At 48.9% G+C, this 13,220-nt stretch overlaps 1 protein-coding gene across 1 annotated transcript in view; it reads left to right on the top strand.

Moving 5' to 3' along the window:
• Nucleotides 1-9,500: 9,500 nt before the first annotated feature.
• The window catches only part of LOC107107599 (cornifelin homolog A-like), a 7,598-nt gene continuing 3,878 nt past the window's right edge, over nt 9,501-13,220 (top strand). Inside the window, exon 1 of the mRNA XM_015407907.1 lies at nt 9,501-9,624. Coding sequence (XP_015263393.1) covers nt 9,501-9,624 — 124 coding nt within the window. The remainder of the gene's footprint in view (nt 9,625-13,220) is intronic.

The following is a 13,220-nucleotide window of genomic DNA, read 5'->3' as shown; positions in this document are numbered from 1 at the left end:
GAATCTTTGGTTGGAACCATAGGCGTAATCTTCGTGGGGGCGGCGGGGCTTCAGCCCCCGCCGAAATTTTCAGGAAGGTACTCAGCCTCCCCCGGGAGCCACCCTTGCTCCTAGCAAAGCAATGCCTCTGGCCCAGCCCCAGCCCCCCCCGGGAAATTGGAAAGTCTACACCCTTGGTTGGAACTAAACTGCAAATGGAGCCACCCTGAACTAGCAGGGTGCGCCATTCATTTATCAGCGTCCTGTGGCCGAAACTGATGATAAGACCAAATGGAAAAGTACACACGGACCTCTCGGCCTCCTAGACTCCATCCAGTGTTGTTGACAGGGCTTTTTTTTTGTAGAAAAACCCCAGCAGGAACTCATTAGCATAATTGGCCACACCCAACAGCAGAAACTCATTAGCATATTAGGCCGCACCCCTGACAGCACAGCTCATTAGCATATGAGGTAGGGCTGCCAATTCCCCCCAGGGGGCGGATTTCCCCCCCGCTTTGGAGGCCCGATTTCCGCCGCCGTGGAATCGGGCCCCGGGGGAAACCCCACCCCGGCGTTCACGTCACCCGGATGTGACGTGATGACGCCGGGCAAGCTGGGTGCGGGGCCACGGCCATTTGAGAGGAAAACATCCGGGAGCCCCCTGCCATGAGAACAAACGGATTTGGCAACCCTAATATGAGGCCACACCCCTGTGTTACCAGAAGTGTACTCATCCAGCCACACCCACCTTTTGCTTCTTATTCTGTTTACCTTGTTTGTTGTCGAAACCCAGGGCTTTTTTTGTAGCAGGAACTCCTTTGCATGTTAGGCCACACACCCCTAATGTAGCCAATCCTAATGAGTTCCTGCTGTTGGGTGTGGCCTATTATGCGAATGAGTTCTTGCTGGGCGTGGCCAACTCAGGAGCCAGCCGGAACTCCGTTCCTGTGCGTTCCTGCCCAAAAATAGCCCTGGGTGTTGATACCCCTCCAGAGAGATGACAATGAAACCCCAACCCACGACACACACCTCCAAGGCATTCCTTTAACCCCGGGCTGTTCTCTTCCTCCCGTCACTGTCTCGCCTTCACGAATTTCTCAGCCATAAACATCCCCCCCCCCCAGCAGACTTTATTTGCTCTGAGGGTGTGTGAACTCCTGGTGGCACTCCAGATTTTCTGTCTTCTGTGGACGTTTCCCTCTCCCGCCTTCGCACACACCTTGATGCAGAAATAGAAAAGGCTTGCCCTGCATTGTTTGGTGAAGGCGGGAGAGCTGTCACTTTTGACATAAAATCCGCCCATGGGCTGGGTGGGAATGTCATTCGTCTTGGACGTAGCGCCATGCGACTGTCTAGGAGGGGAAGCTAAAGGTTGTTTCACGAGAAGGCGGTCTCTACCTGGCATGAAAGGCTTGTTACTCGGAAGAGGTTGTGTGAATGCAGCCTTAGGTACATAGAGTGTGTGTGTGAGAGCCGTGGGTGTGTGTTAAGTGCAGCCGAGTCACTTCCAACGTACAGATATTGGATATTTTGTTAATATAACAGAGTTTTGCCCAGTCATAGAAGCGTGATACTGAGTGCAGGAAATACATCTCCCGAGAAGTATATTGCGGAAAAAGGTAGACTTACATTTATTCAAGATAGATTCCAGTTTGGCCTGAAGCAACAGAACAAAGTCTGAGTCTGGTGGCACTTTTAAGACCAAATTAAGCAAATTAAACTTTTCTTGCCATCTTGGAATCTATACGGTTTTATTTATCAGTCTGTTTTATGTAGTTTTAATGCTGGTTTTAACTTTAATCATTTATTGTACACTATTTTGTTGTCAGCCACCCTGAGGCCTACTTGTAGGGATCTAATCTAATCTAATAAATATAATAAATAAATAAAACCTTGTTGGTCTTTTTTATATTTTTTGTTGTTCAGTTGCACAGTTGAGTCCGACTCTTCACGACCCCATGGACCAGATCATGCCAGGCCTTCCGGTCTTCCGCTGTCCTCTGAAGTTTGCTCAATTTCATGTTCGTTGCATCTGTGACACTGTTTAACCATCTCATCCTTTGCCGTCCCTGTCTTCTTTGACCTTCAGTCTTTCCCAGCATCAGGGTCTTCTCCAGTGAGTGCTCTCTTCTCATTTGGGTCTTCTTTGACCTTCAATCTTTCCCAGCATCAGGGTCTTCTCCAGTGAGTGCTCCCTTCTCATTTGGTGGCCACAGTATTTGAGCTTCAGTTTCATTATCTGGCCCTCCAGGGAACAGTACTTGCCCTCTGCTCTTCCCCAGTAGCATATTGGACACATATATAATTTTTATTTTATTTTCTACATACATTCTACAAAACTACACTTTAACTAAAATGACAGCTACACAACGACCATATATGCTAGTAATTTATATCTTAAGTCAAAGCTTTTCTCTTATTCAAGTTAAGAATAAAAATTCTATTCTGTTATTTCGATATGCAAAAAAAATTTAAAATTATTAACAATGCAAGATTATATAATGTAATATAAACATTTCTTCTAAAGTTTAAGCTATTTTCTGCCTTTCCTTCCCGTCTTCTTGCTTTTATCGTCATGGGGTGGTTTGATTGCTGCCGCTCCCAATTCTGATTCGGATTCTACTTCTGGGCTGCCATCTACAGATGTTTCGTGGCTTTCCAAGCCATGCGAACTGTCCAGTTCTCCTCCTCCTCCTTCCTCTGTGTTCTTTGTATCCTTTTTAGGTTCTTGATGTCTTTTCAAAAACTGCTTCGCTTTAGTAAAAGAGTCAATCTTTTCTTTTTTGCCGTAGTTGAACATCAAGCCTTCAGGTAGTATCCATCGGTAGGTAGTGGTATTTTCCCGTAGAAAAATGGTTAAATTCTTGTATTGTTTTCTCTTCTTCCTTATCTCAAATGGAATGTCTTTTAGTATTTTGATGTCTTCTTCTTTAATTTTCAGTGTAGTCCCAGATGTTGCTTCCAATATTGCATCTCTTATAGATCTCTTAGAGAATCTGATGCATATTTCACAAGGCAGGGTTTTTTTCTTAATAAATTCGGAATATGTCCGGTAGATCATATCAATTTCGTTTTGTAATACTTCCACCTTGATGCCTGTCACTGGTGCAAGCGCTTCACTACGGATTTCTTTCAGATTCTCGGATTTGTCTTCTGGCACTCCTTGAAATCTCAACACATATGAAGATTTTTCCATTTGTAGCTGCAAAAGTTGAATTTTATCTAAAGATCTTTCTTTTTCCACAACTTCTAGTCTTTGGTCAATTGCTTTAGTCTTGTTTTCAGTCGCCTCTGTTCTTTTGTCGGATTCTTTTAGCTGTTCTTACAAAGACTCCAAGTTCTTGCTGTTGTTAGTCATTTGAGCCACCAGAGGTCGCAATGCAGTATCCAGCATGCCTGCAAAGTCAAAGTTCACTTCCGGTTTGGAAACCGGACGCGTTGAGCTGGCAGTTCCTTGTTGAAGCTTTGCTTTCGCCGCCATCTTTTCAGCCCAAAAAGACATTGTTTATGTTTTGTAAAAGTTCGCTTCAGTCTTTAGAAGTTTATTTGCTTTTAAACCTTGTTGGTCTTAAAGGTGCCACTGGACTCAAACGCTGTTCTGTTTACACTCATTCAAGTAGATCCCACTCACATTCAGGGAGTATGAGGCCAGTGTTCCCTCTAAGCTGAGTTAGTGTGTGAGCTAGCTCACAGTTTTTTAGCCTCCAGCTCACCTATTTTTTGTCTCAGCTCAGGAAGGAGGGCTCCAGAGCTAACTAATTTATGCGGCAGCCAAATCGCTCGGCTCACAACTTTAATGCCAGCAGCTCACAAAGTAGAATTTTTGCTCACAAGACTTCACAGCTTAGAGGGAACATTGGTATGAGGGTGTTGTCTCTATGGGAGAGGCCTGCAGAGACATGTGTCTCCATGGAAGGCCATGTGAAGAGAAAGAGGGCAAAGGGAGAAGAGGGGTCAGAGGGCAGCTCCTAGGTTAAGACAAAGGGAGGCATCCCATCCAAGGTTTTATCTAAAGATCTTTCTTTTTCCACAACTTCTAGTCTTTGGTCAATTGCTTTAGTCTTGTTTTCAGTCGCCTCTGTTCTTTTGTCGGATTCTTTTAGCTGTTCTTACAAAGACTCCAAGTTCTTGCTGTTGTTAGTCATTTGAGCCACCAGAGGTCGCAATGCAGTATCCAGCATGCCTGCAAAGTCAAAGTTCACTTCCGGTTTGGAAACCGGACGCGTTGAGCTGGCAGTTCCTTGTTGAAGCTTTGCTTTCGCCGCCATCTTTTCAGCCCGAAAAGACATTGTTTATGTTTTGTCAAAGTTCGCTTCAGTCTTTAGAAGTTTATTTGCTTTTAAACCTTGTTGGTCTTAAAGGTGCCACTGGACTCAAACGCTGTTCTGTTTACACTCATTCAAGTAGATCCCACTCACATTCAGGGAGTATGAGGCCAGTGTTCCCTCTAAGCTGAGTTAGTGTGTGAGCTAGCTCACAGTTTTTTAGCCTCCAGCTCACCTATTTTTTGTCTCAGCTCAGGAAGGAGGGCTCCAGAGCTAACTAATTTATGCGGCAGCCAAATCGCTCGGCTCACAACTTTAATGCCAGCAGCTCACAAAGTAGAATTTTTGCTCACAAGACTTCACAGCTTAGAGGGAACATTGGTAACCCACTACACTTCATCCATGGTTTCTGTAAAACCCTCCTCCGACACCACATTTCAAAGAAATCGACTGTCTTCCTGTCAACTTTCTTCATTGTCCAACTTTCACACCTGTACAGAGGGATGGGGAACACTAGGGCATGAATTATCTTGGTCACCAGCGACCCATCCTCACACCTAAGAATTTTTTCTATCACCTTCAGGGCTGCCCTTCCCAGCCTCAGCCTCCTCCTGATTTTCCCTTTCGTTTGGCGATAGAGCCCAGGAACAGAAAATCTGGAACAATTTTGATTACCTACAGAAATATTTAGCAGATGTTAATCCCATCCTTTTCTCCAAAAAAGATTTGGGACGGTGTACGCCATTTTCCTTTCCTCCATTTTATCCTCACAAGAAGGATAAAATACCCTGCCCTTCACTACCCGAAGGAGTCTCAGAGCAGCTTACAATCTCCTTTCCCTTCCCCTCCCCACAACAGACACCCTGTGGGGCTGAGAGAGCTCTCTTGAGGACTGCTCGTGAGAGAATAGCTCTGAGAGAACTTGTGACCGACCCAAGGTCACTCCAGCAGCTGAGTGTGGAGGAGTGAAGAATCAACCCTGCTTCTCCCAGATTAGAGTCCACCACTCTTAACCACTCCACCAAGCTGGCTCTCAGCTAGGGGCGGATGGGCCATTTGGATCAACAGGACTTTTCCCGGTGGGCTGATGGCCTGCCAGTCTAGTGGCATGAAGGGTGGGCTCAGGCAAGAGTAGATGTGCCAAGAACCCGAAACAGGGAACATGGTAGGTAACGCCCAATACCCCACGATAGAACGCTGTGATACAAGGGTGCATTCCATTTCGTTGAAAGCAAAAAGGAAAAGAAGAATCCCGAGACAGATTTTGTGAAGTCCTTTTTTGTATGTTTGGTGATTCTTGAGAAATAATAAATGGAAACGGCGTCAGGCATCCACGGCTATCCGTCAGATCGCAAGTGAACTGCAGGCTGAAGCTACGAATACAGCTCCTTTTCTCCCCCTTTACCTATTTGGACTTGGGAGGATTCTATATAGGAAATATTGCCATCACATTTAACTCTGTTAATACTTGTAGTTCTGAAAGTCTTTACATTAAGGCACCCTATACAAAGTTTCTTTGTTGTACTCTTACAACATTTAGTAATGAGTCTCCATGAGAAATATGCTGCATTCTGATATTTCATCACATTGGGGAAGGTATCGGATATGATTATTTATTTTGGGGCCCCCGTAGGGGATTTTTTTTTTATTTCTATTTTCTAAAAACTACAACAAAATTAGGGAGGGGATCTACAACTATAGGAGAAAGAAAAGAAAACCTACTAAAACCCCAAGAGTTGGAGGTCATACATTGCTTATAAAAGTATTCGCTTAACAATATAAAAGTTGCTTTTCTTGACGTTGAGAGTGACCAATCATCATCATTGATTATGTTAACAAACCATCAAATCTGACTGTATAAAGAGCGTTCCAGGATAATTGCTAGTTCACTCAAACACAAATTTCAGAGAACAGCGGCATCGCGTTTTACAATTAATCTTCCCTCCGCAATTATATTACTTGCTAATACCTGGAATATAATTAATATTTTAACGTGGGAAACTCCAGGGGGTGGCTGGAGGTCTTCTGGGATTACAATTGATCTCCAGGTTACAGGGGCTGCCGTCACACACACTAGATAATCCACCTTCAATCCACTTTCTAGGCACTTTCTAACTAGGTTTTGCCACTTCACAACACAGTAAAATCCAGTTGGAAAGTGCACTGAAAGTGGATGGAAAGTGGATTATCTAGTGCGTGTGACCGAAGCCAGAGATCAGTTCCCCTGTAGAACATGGAGCTTGAGGTGGGCGGGGTTTGGGGAGGGGAGGGATTTCAGTGGGGTATAATGACAGACAGCCCACTTTCCAAAGCGGCCGTTTTCACCAGGGAAACTGATCTCTGTCCCCTGGTGACCAGTTGTCATCCCAGTCGATCTCCTGACACCACCCAGAGGATGGCAACCCTAGCAAACAGGATGTTATGTGTGGCACCAAAAATGGCGGATCCATCAGACTCTGAAGGCCCAGCCCATCAAGATGGTTGCCTGCACAAGCCCCATTGAAACGAACTGGGGCTACGGCTCAGTGGAAGAGCATCTGCTTGGCATGCAGAAGGTCCCGGGTTCAATCCCCGGCATCTCCAGTTAAGAGGACCAGGCAGGAGGGGATGGGAAAGACCTCCGCCTGAGACCCTGGAGAGCCATGAAGTGGGGCTGTAGCTCAGTGGAAGAGCCTCTGCTTGGCATGCAGAAGAGCCCCAGTTCTATCCCCGGCTTCTCCAGTTAAAAGGACCAGGGAGCAGGAGACGATGGGAAAGACCTCTGCCTGAGACCCTGGAGAGCCATGAAGTGGGGCTGTAGCTCAGTGGCAGAGCCTCTGCTTGGCATGCAGGAGGTCCCAGGTTCAATCCCTGGCATCTCCAAAGGAAAGGATCAGGCAGGAGGTGATGTGAAAGACCCTGGAGAGCCATGAAGTGGGGCTGTGGCTCAGTGGCAGAGCCTCTGCTTGGCATGCAGAAGGTCCCAGGTTCAATCCCCGGCATCTCCAGTTAAGAGGACCAGGCAGGAGGGGATGTGAAAGACCTCCGCCTGAGACCCTGGAGAGCCATGAATTGGGGCAGTGGCTCAGTGGAAGAGCCTCTGCTTGGCATGCAGAAGAGCCCCAGTTCTATCCCCGGCTTCTCCAGTTAAAAGGACCAGGGAGCAGGAGATGATGGGAAAGACCTCTTCCTGACACCCTGGAAAGTCATGAAGTGGGGCTGTAGCTCAGTGGCAGAGCCTCTGCTTGGCATGCAGAAGGTCCCAGGTTCAATCCCCGGCATCTCCAAAGGAAAGGATCAGGCAGGAGGGGATGGGAAAGACCTCCGCCTGAGACCCTGGAGAGCCATGAATTGGGGCTGTAGCTCAGTGGCAGAGCCTCTGCTTGGCATGCAGAAGGTCCAAGGTTCAATCCCCGGCATCTCCAAAGGAAAGGATCAGGCAGGAGGGGATGGGAAAGACCTCCGCCTGAGACCCTGGAGAGCCATGAAGTGGGGCTGTAGCTCAATGGGAGAGCGTCTGCTTGGCGTGCAGAAGGTCCCAGGTTCAATCCCCAGCATCTCCAGTTAAAAGGGCCAGGCAGGACGGGATGGGAAAGACCTGCGCCTGAGACCCTGGAGAGCCATGAAGTGGGGCTGTAGCTCAGTGGCAGAGCATCTACTTGGCATGCAGAAGGTCCCAGGTTCAATCCCCGGCATCTCCAGTTAAGAGGACCAGTCAGGAGGGGATGGGGGCAAAGCCTGAGACCCCGGAGAGCCACTGCCATTCTGAGCAGACCATCCTGACCTTGAAGGACCAAGGGTCTGATTCAGTACAAGGCAGCTTCATGTGTGTCCAGTTATGCAAGAGTCCAGTCATTCCTTTTTGGGCAGGAACGCACAGGAACGGAGTTCCGTCTGGCTTCAGAGTTGGCCACGCCCACTACAGCCCAAACCTCTGCGTGTGCAGCTACGGAGGGAAGGCCTGGAGAACGACACACACACACTGGTGACTCTGAGGCGGGCGGGCCAGGGGGGCCCCTGGAAGGATCGGGGAGGCATTTAAACCTCCATGTGCCTTTCCCTGGCCTGTCCAAGGGCCGGCTTGCCCAGGCTCCCCGCAGCCACAGGGCTCCTGGGAAAGCCAAGGGAAGGTATGGGATGAGGCCTAATAGGCTAATGAGTTCCTGCTGTTGGGTGTGGTTTATAATGCTAATGAGTTCCTGCTGGGCTTTTTCTACCAAAAAAAAGCCCTGCCTTTCACGATGAGGGGAGCAGGGGACCCTGCCAGTGGATTGTGCCCTGTTCTAAATAGTGAGGGGCAGGCGGGGGATCTGCTTGGGTTTTCCAGCACAGACAGGTTGACAACTTCCTCGGCAGGAAAGTAGCCTGTCCCATCCCGGTGTCTTTCACATCAGCTTGCTGTGCGGATCTTAGCTGGTGGAAGTTTTCCTGTCCGGGTTGCCAACCTCCAGGTGAGGCCCAGAGGCCTCCTGGAATTGCAATTGATCTCCAGATGACAGTGATCATTCCCCCCCTGGGGAAAACGGATACTTTGGAGGGTGGATTTTATGACATCATACCTTGCTGAGGCGCCTCCCCTCCCCAAACCCCATCCTCACCAAGCTCCACCCCCAAATCTCCAGGAATATCCTGTCCCTGAGCTGGCAACCCTAGTCCCAATGGGCCAAGAGAAAACTATCCTGCCTCTTGAATAGAGGCTTAACACGTAGAAATGGGCCACTGGAGATTTTCACAGGTGTGGAGTCAAACGCCATCACCTGATAACTGCTGTGGATCAAAATTGGTATTCAAGGGAAGAGTTTAAGAATGGACATCCTCCATCCCCTGCGGATGTCTGCAGATGAAACAGTCCGCAGACAGGTGGTGTAGTGGTTAGGAGCGCCGACTCTAATCTGGGAGAACCGGGTTTGATTCCCCACTCTTCCACATGCAGCTGCTGGCGTCACCTTCGGTCAGTCACAAGTTCTGTCAGAGCTGTTCTCTCAAGAGCAGTTCTCGAAAGAGCTCTCTCTCAGCCCCACCAACCTCACAGGGGGTCTGTGGTGGGGAGGGGAAGGGAAAGGAGATTGTAAGCCCCTCTGAGACTCCTTCGGGTTGTGAAGGGCGGGGGATAAATCCAATCCACTCCTCTTCTTCCTCTTCCTCTTCCTCTTCTTCTTCTTCTTCTTCCTCTTCCCCCCAGTCCTACAACTGGAGGACGGGCCTAATGGGAAAGGGTGGGGGGAGAAAAACTGACTGGCCTCATCTTGACGACCTCTCCCCTTTCCAGCAGCGGACATGGCTTACCAGACTGAGATGATCATAGATGCCCAACCCCAGCCCATGGGCAACAGCTACACCTTCAGCAGCCAGGCGGCCTGGAGTTCGGATCTGTGCGACTGCTGTTCCGACATGGGTGTTTGTAAGTAGCCGAAGCCCAACACCTCCAAAGGGAAGCTCCCCCCCCCCCCCCCCAAATACAGCCTTTGACTAGTAAAACCAGGATATTTGTCTATCTGGCACAGTCTTATCCTGCCTTTCCTTCAGTTTGGTTTAGTGGACTCTAATCTGGAGAACCGGGTTTGATTCCCCGCTCCTCCACATGCGCCGCCAGCTGGGTGATCTGGGTTCAGCCACAAGTTCTCTTAGAGCTGTTCTCGAAAGAGCAGTTCTCGAAAGAGCTCTCTCAACCTCCTTTCCCTCCCCACAACAGACACCCTGTGAGGTAGGTGGGTCTGAGAGAGCCCTTTCGAGGACTGCTCCTGAGAGGACAGCTCTTTTTTTTCTTTTTTGAAATGTTTATTAAGTATAAGATATCAAAACATACAATAACTGCAAAACATTATGCAGAAGTCTTGAGAATCCGAAATTACAAACCAATCGGTTAGTCACCAACAAAACATTAACATACATCTACAGCTATAACATAATAAGACGGTATCAATTCCACTCACCTATACAAAAGTGCTGTTTAAACCATAAATTCCAATGAATTTTTATTTATTTTATTTTATTGTATTTATACCCCGCCCTCCCCACGAACGGGCTCAGGGTGGCTCACATAGGGCACTAAGTGCATACGATATACAAAATTACATAATACAAAAATACAGATTTTAAAACAGATTAAAATCAATTCTATGGATGCACATATAGACTCCTAACATCTTGTGTAACAGAGGGAAGGCTGGGGTAATAGAAAGATGTTACCCAGCCCCCCAGCGGTCTCTCTCTATAAAGAAAGACCTGGCCCTTGTTGCCACAAGCTTGGCCTCCTTAGGGCCTGGGGTCACCAGCCGGTGTTGTGACCCCAACCGAAGTGCTCTTTGGGGAATATATGGGGAAATGCGGTCTCTCAGGTAGGTCGGACCCTGGCCATGTAGGGCTTTAAAGGTAAGCACCAGCACTTTGAAGCGAATCCGGTATGCTATAGGCAGCCAGTGCAGCGCTTTCAGCACAGGTCGGGTGTGCTCCCAGCCCGAGGCGCCCACCAACAACCTGGCCGCAGCATTCTGCACCAGCTGTAGCTTCCGGATTTGCGACATAGGCAGCCCCATGTAGAGAGCGTTGCAGTAGTCTAGCCTCGAGGTGACTGTCGCATGGATCACTGTAGCTAGGTCATTGCGGTCAAGGAAAGGAACCAACTGCCATATCAGCCGAAGATGATAAAAGGCTGATCTGGCAGTGGCCGCCACCTGGGCCTCCATTGTTAAGGTAGGGTCCAGGAGCACTCCCAAACTTCTAACCTCCGAGGCTGGCACCAGGGGTGCCCCGTCGAAGGTCGTGAGCGGGAGCCCTAACCTGAATCCGGTCCGACTCAAGCACAGGACCTCCGAATTAACCCAAGGCCACACCAGCAGCTGCATGTGGGGGAGTGGGAAGCTGGGTGGCCTTGGGTGAGTCACAAGTTCTCTCAGGGCTGTTCTCTCAGGAGCAGTTCTCAAAAGGGCTCTCTCAGGCCCACCTACCTCAGAGGGTGTCTGTTGTGGGGAGGGGAAGGGAAGGAGCTTGTAAGCCGCTCTGAGACTCTGAATGAAGGACAGGGTATAAATCCAACTCTTCTTCTCCTTCTCCTCTGAGCTCCAGGCAGCATACGTGGCTCTCCCTCCCGTTGTATTCTCACGACACTCTTGTGAGGTAGGCCAAGCTGGAAAAGAGCAACTTGCCCAAATTCACCCAGCAAGTTAAATGGCAAGATGGGAACTGGAGCTCTGAATCTTCCAGCTACTAGCTATACCACGCTGACCAAATTCTGCTGGGGAACGGCTCCTGAACTCCTCTAGAAATCCGAATTTTCACTGAGCTGCGTGGTCCCAGGGTCCACCAGGTTCCGGTTTGGCCCTTCTCACACCCACTTCCTCCCCTGTGTCGTCCCTGAACTGAGAGGACCCGCCCCATCTCTGCCTCCTCCATCCGGAAGGCTATTTTAAGTTGGCGGTTTGGGTGGGGGAGGCTGAGGGGGTGACATTACCTAACAGGGAGCATTTAGAACTTAAATAATTTAGCTACCGTGTCAGTCTGTGGGTTGAGAGATGCCACGATCCAGCGAGGACCATTTTAGCGCTTCAATAATTTAGATCCCACGTCAGGTTCTCGCAGGACTGAACAAAGGAAGACCGAATAAAACCGATAAAACTGGTGGCAGTGGGTGTGTGGGAGGTAAACTGGGGGTTGCCTAAGGATTGGCTGTTAGCAGCCCTGGACTCAAGCCTGGAGGCCCCACGTGCTGGACGTCACAGGCGCTGTCCTATACCCCCTTCCTTAAGGTCTTTAAGGCCAACAAAGCATCTCGGAGTAGAATTCTGTTGGGGGGATTCTGTTCTTGGAAGGCAGAAGGAATCGGAAACCGGTTCGAAGGCTGAGACGTATTTTGGCTTTGGGGAGCAGCAATGGAACGAAGAGGTCTGCAGTCACTCATGTAGTATATACGGGGCATACAAAACCCCCACCCCTTCTTTTTGCCATCAACTCTCAAGCAACTTATGGCAATCCTGTAGGGTTTTCAAGAAAAGAGGTGTTTAGAGGTGGTTTGCCATTGCCTGCCTCTGCATAGCAACTATGGACTTTGTCAGTGATCTCCCGTTCAAATAATAACCAGAGCGGACCCTGCTTAGCTTCCAAGACTTGATGAGATTGGAGTAGCCCAGGCCATCCAAGTCAGGGCAGGGACAAACAAAGGTAGTTTGCCACTGCCTGCCTCTGCGCAGCAACCCAAGGACTTTCTTGAAGGTCTCCCATCCAGGGTTATTTTTGGGCAGGAACGCACAGGAACGGAGTTCCGGCTGGCTCCCGAGTTGGCCACGCCCAGCAGGAACTCATTAGCATAATAGACCACACCCAAGAGCAGGAACTCATTAGGATTGGCTACATTAGGGGTGTGTGGCCTAACATGCAAAGGAGTCCCTGCTACAAAAAAAGGCCCTGGGTTTTGACAACAAACAAGGTAAACAGAATAAGAAGCAAAAGGTGGGTGTGGCTGGATGACCACACTTCTGGTAACATGGGGGTGTGGCCTAATGTGCTAATGAGCTGTGCTGTCAGGGGTGTGGCCCAACATGCTAATGAGTTCCTGCTGTTGGGTGTGGCCTATTATGCTAATGAGTTCCTGCTGGGCTTCTTCTACAAAAAGAGCCCTGCTCCCATCCAAGGACTAACCAGCGCTGACCCTGCTGAGCTTCTGAGAGCAGGCTCACCTGGGCTATCCAGGTGAGGGTCACAGATGTCCCAGCAGAGAAAAAGACAGGGCGTGTGTCTTTGGCGTTCCTGCCCAGAAGCTGCCGTGAATGAAGACTCCAACTTTCCATTCTGGAAACAAAGTTTCTAGCCCTTCACACTGGAGACCCTGGAAACATCTTCTATCCTCTTTGGGGTTTTTTTCTTCAGTATAACCTCATTCCTTTTTTAAAAAGAACCCCATTAAAAATGTGAATCCAGGAACCGATCGGAAAGATGTCAAGTGAAGCATCCTCCGGCGAGGAAGCAATTTCTGTGGTTTAACATCCGCGATTGCAGAATTTG

Source organism: Gekko japonicus, unplaced genomic scaffold, assembly GCF_001447785.1.
Source record: "Gekko japonicus isolate JY-2015 unplaced genomic scaffold, Gekko_japonicus_V1.1 scaffold4637, whole genome shotgun sequence".
Taxonomy (NCBI): Eukaryota; Metazoa; Chordata; class Lepidosauria; order Squamata; family Gekkonidae; genus Gekko; species Gekko japonicus.
The sequence above is the reverse complement of the archived record's forward strand: the minus strand, read 5'-3'. Positions and strand labels throughout refer to the sequence as shown.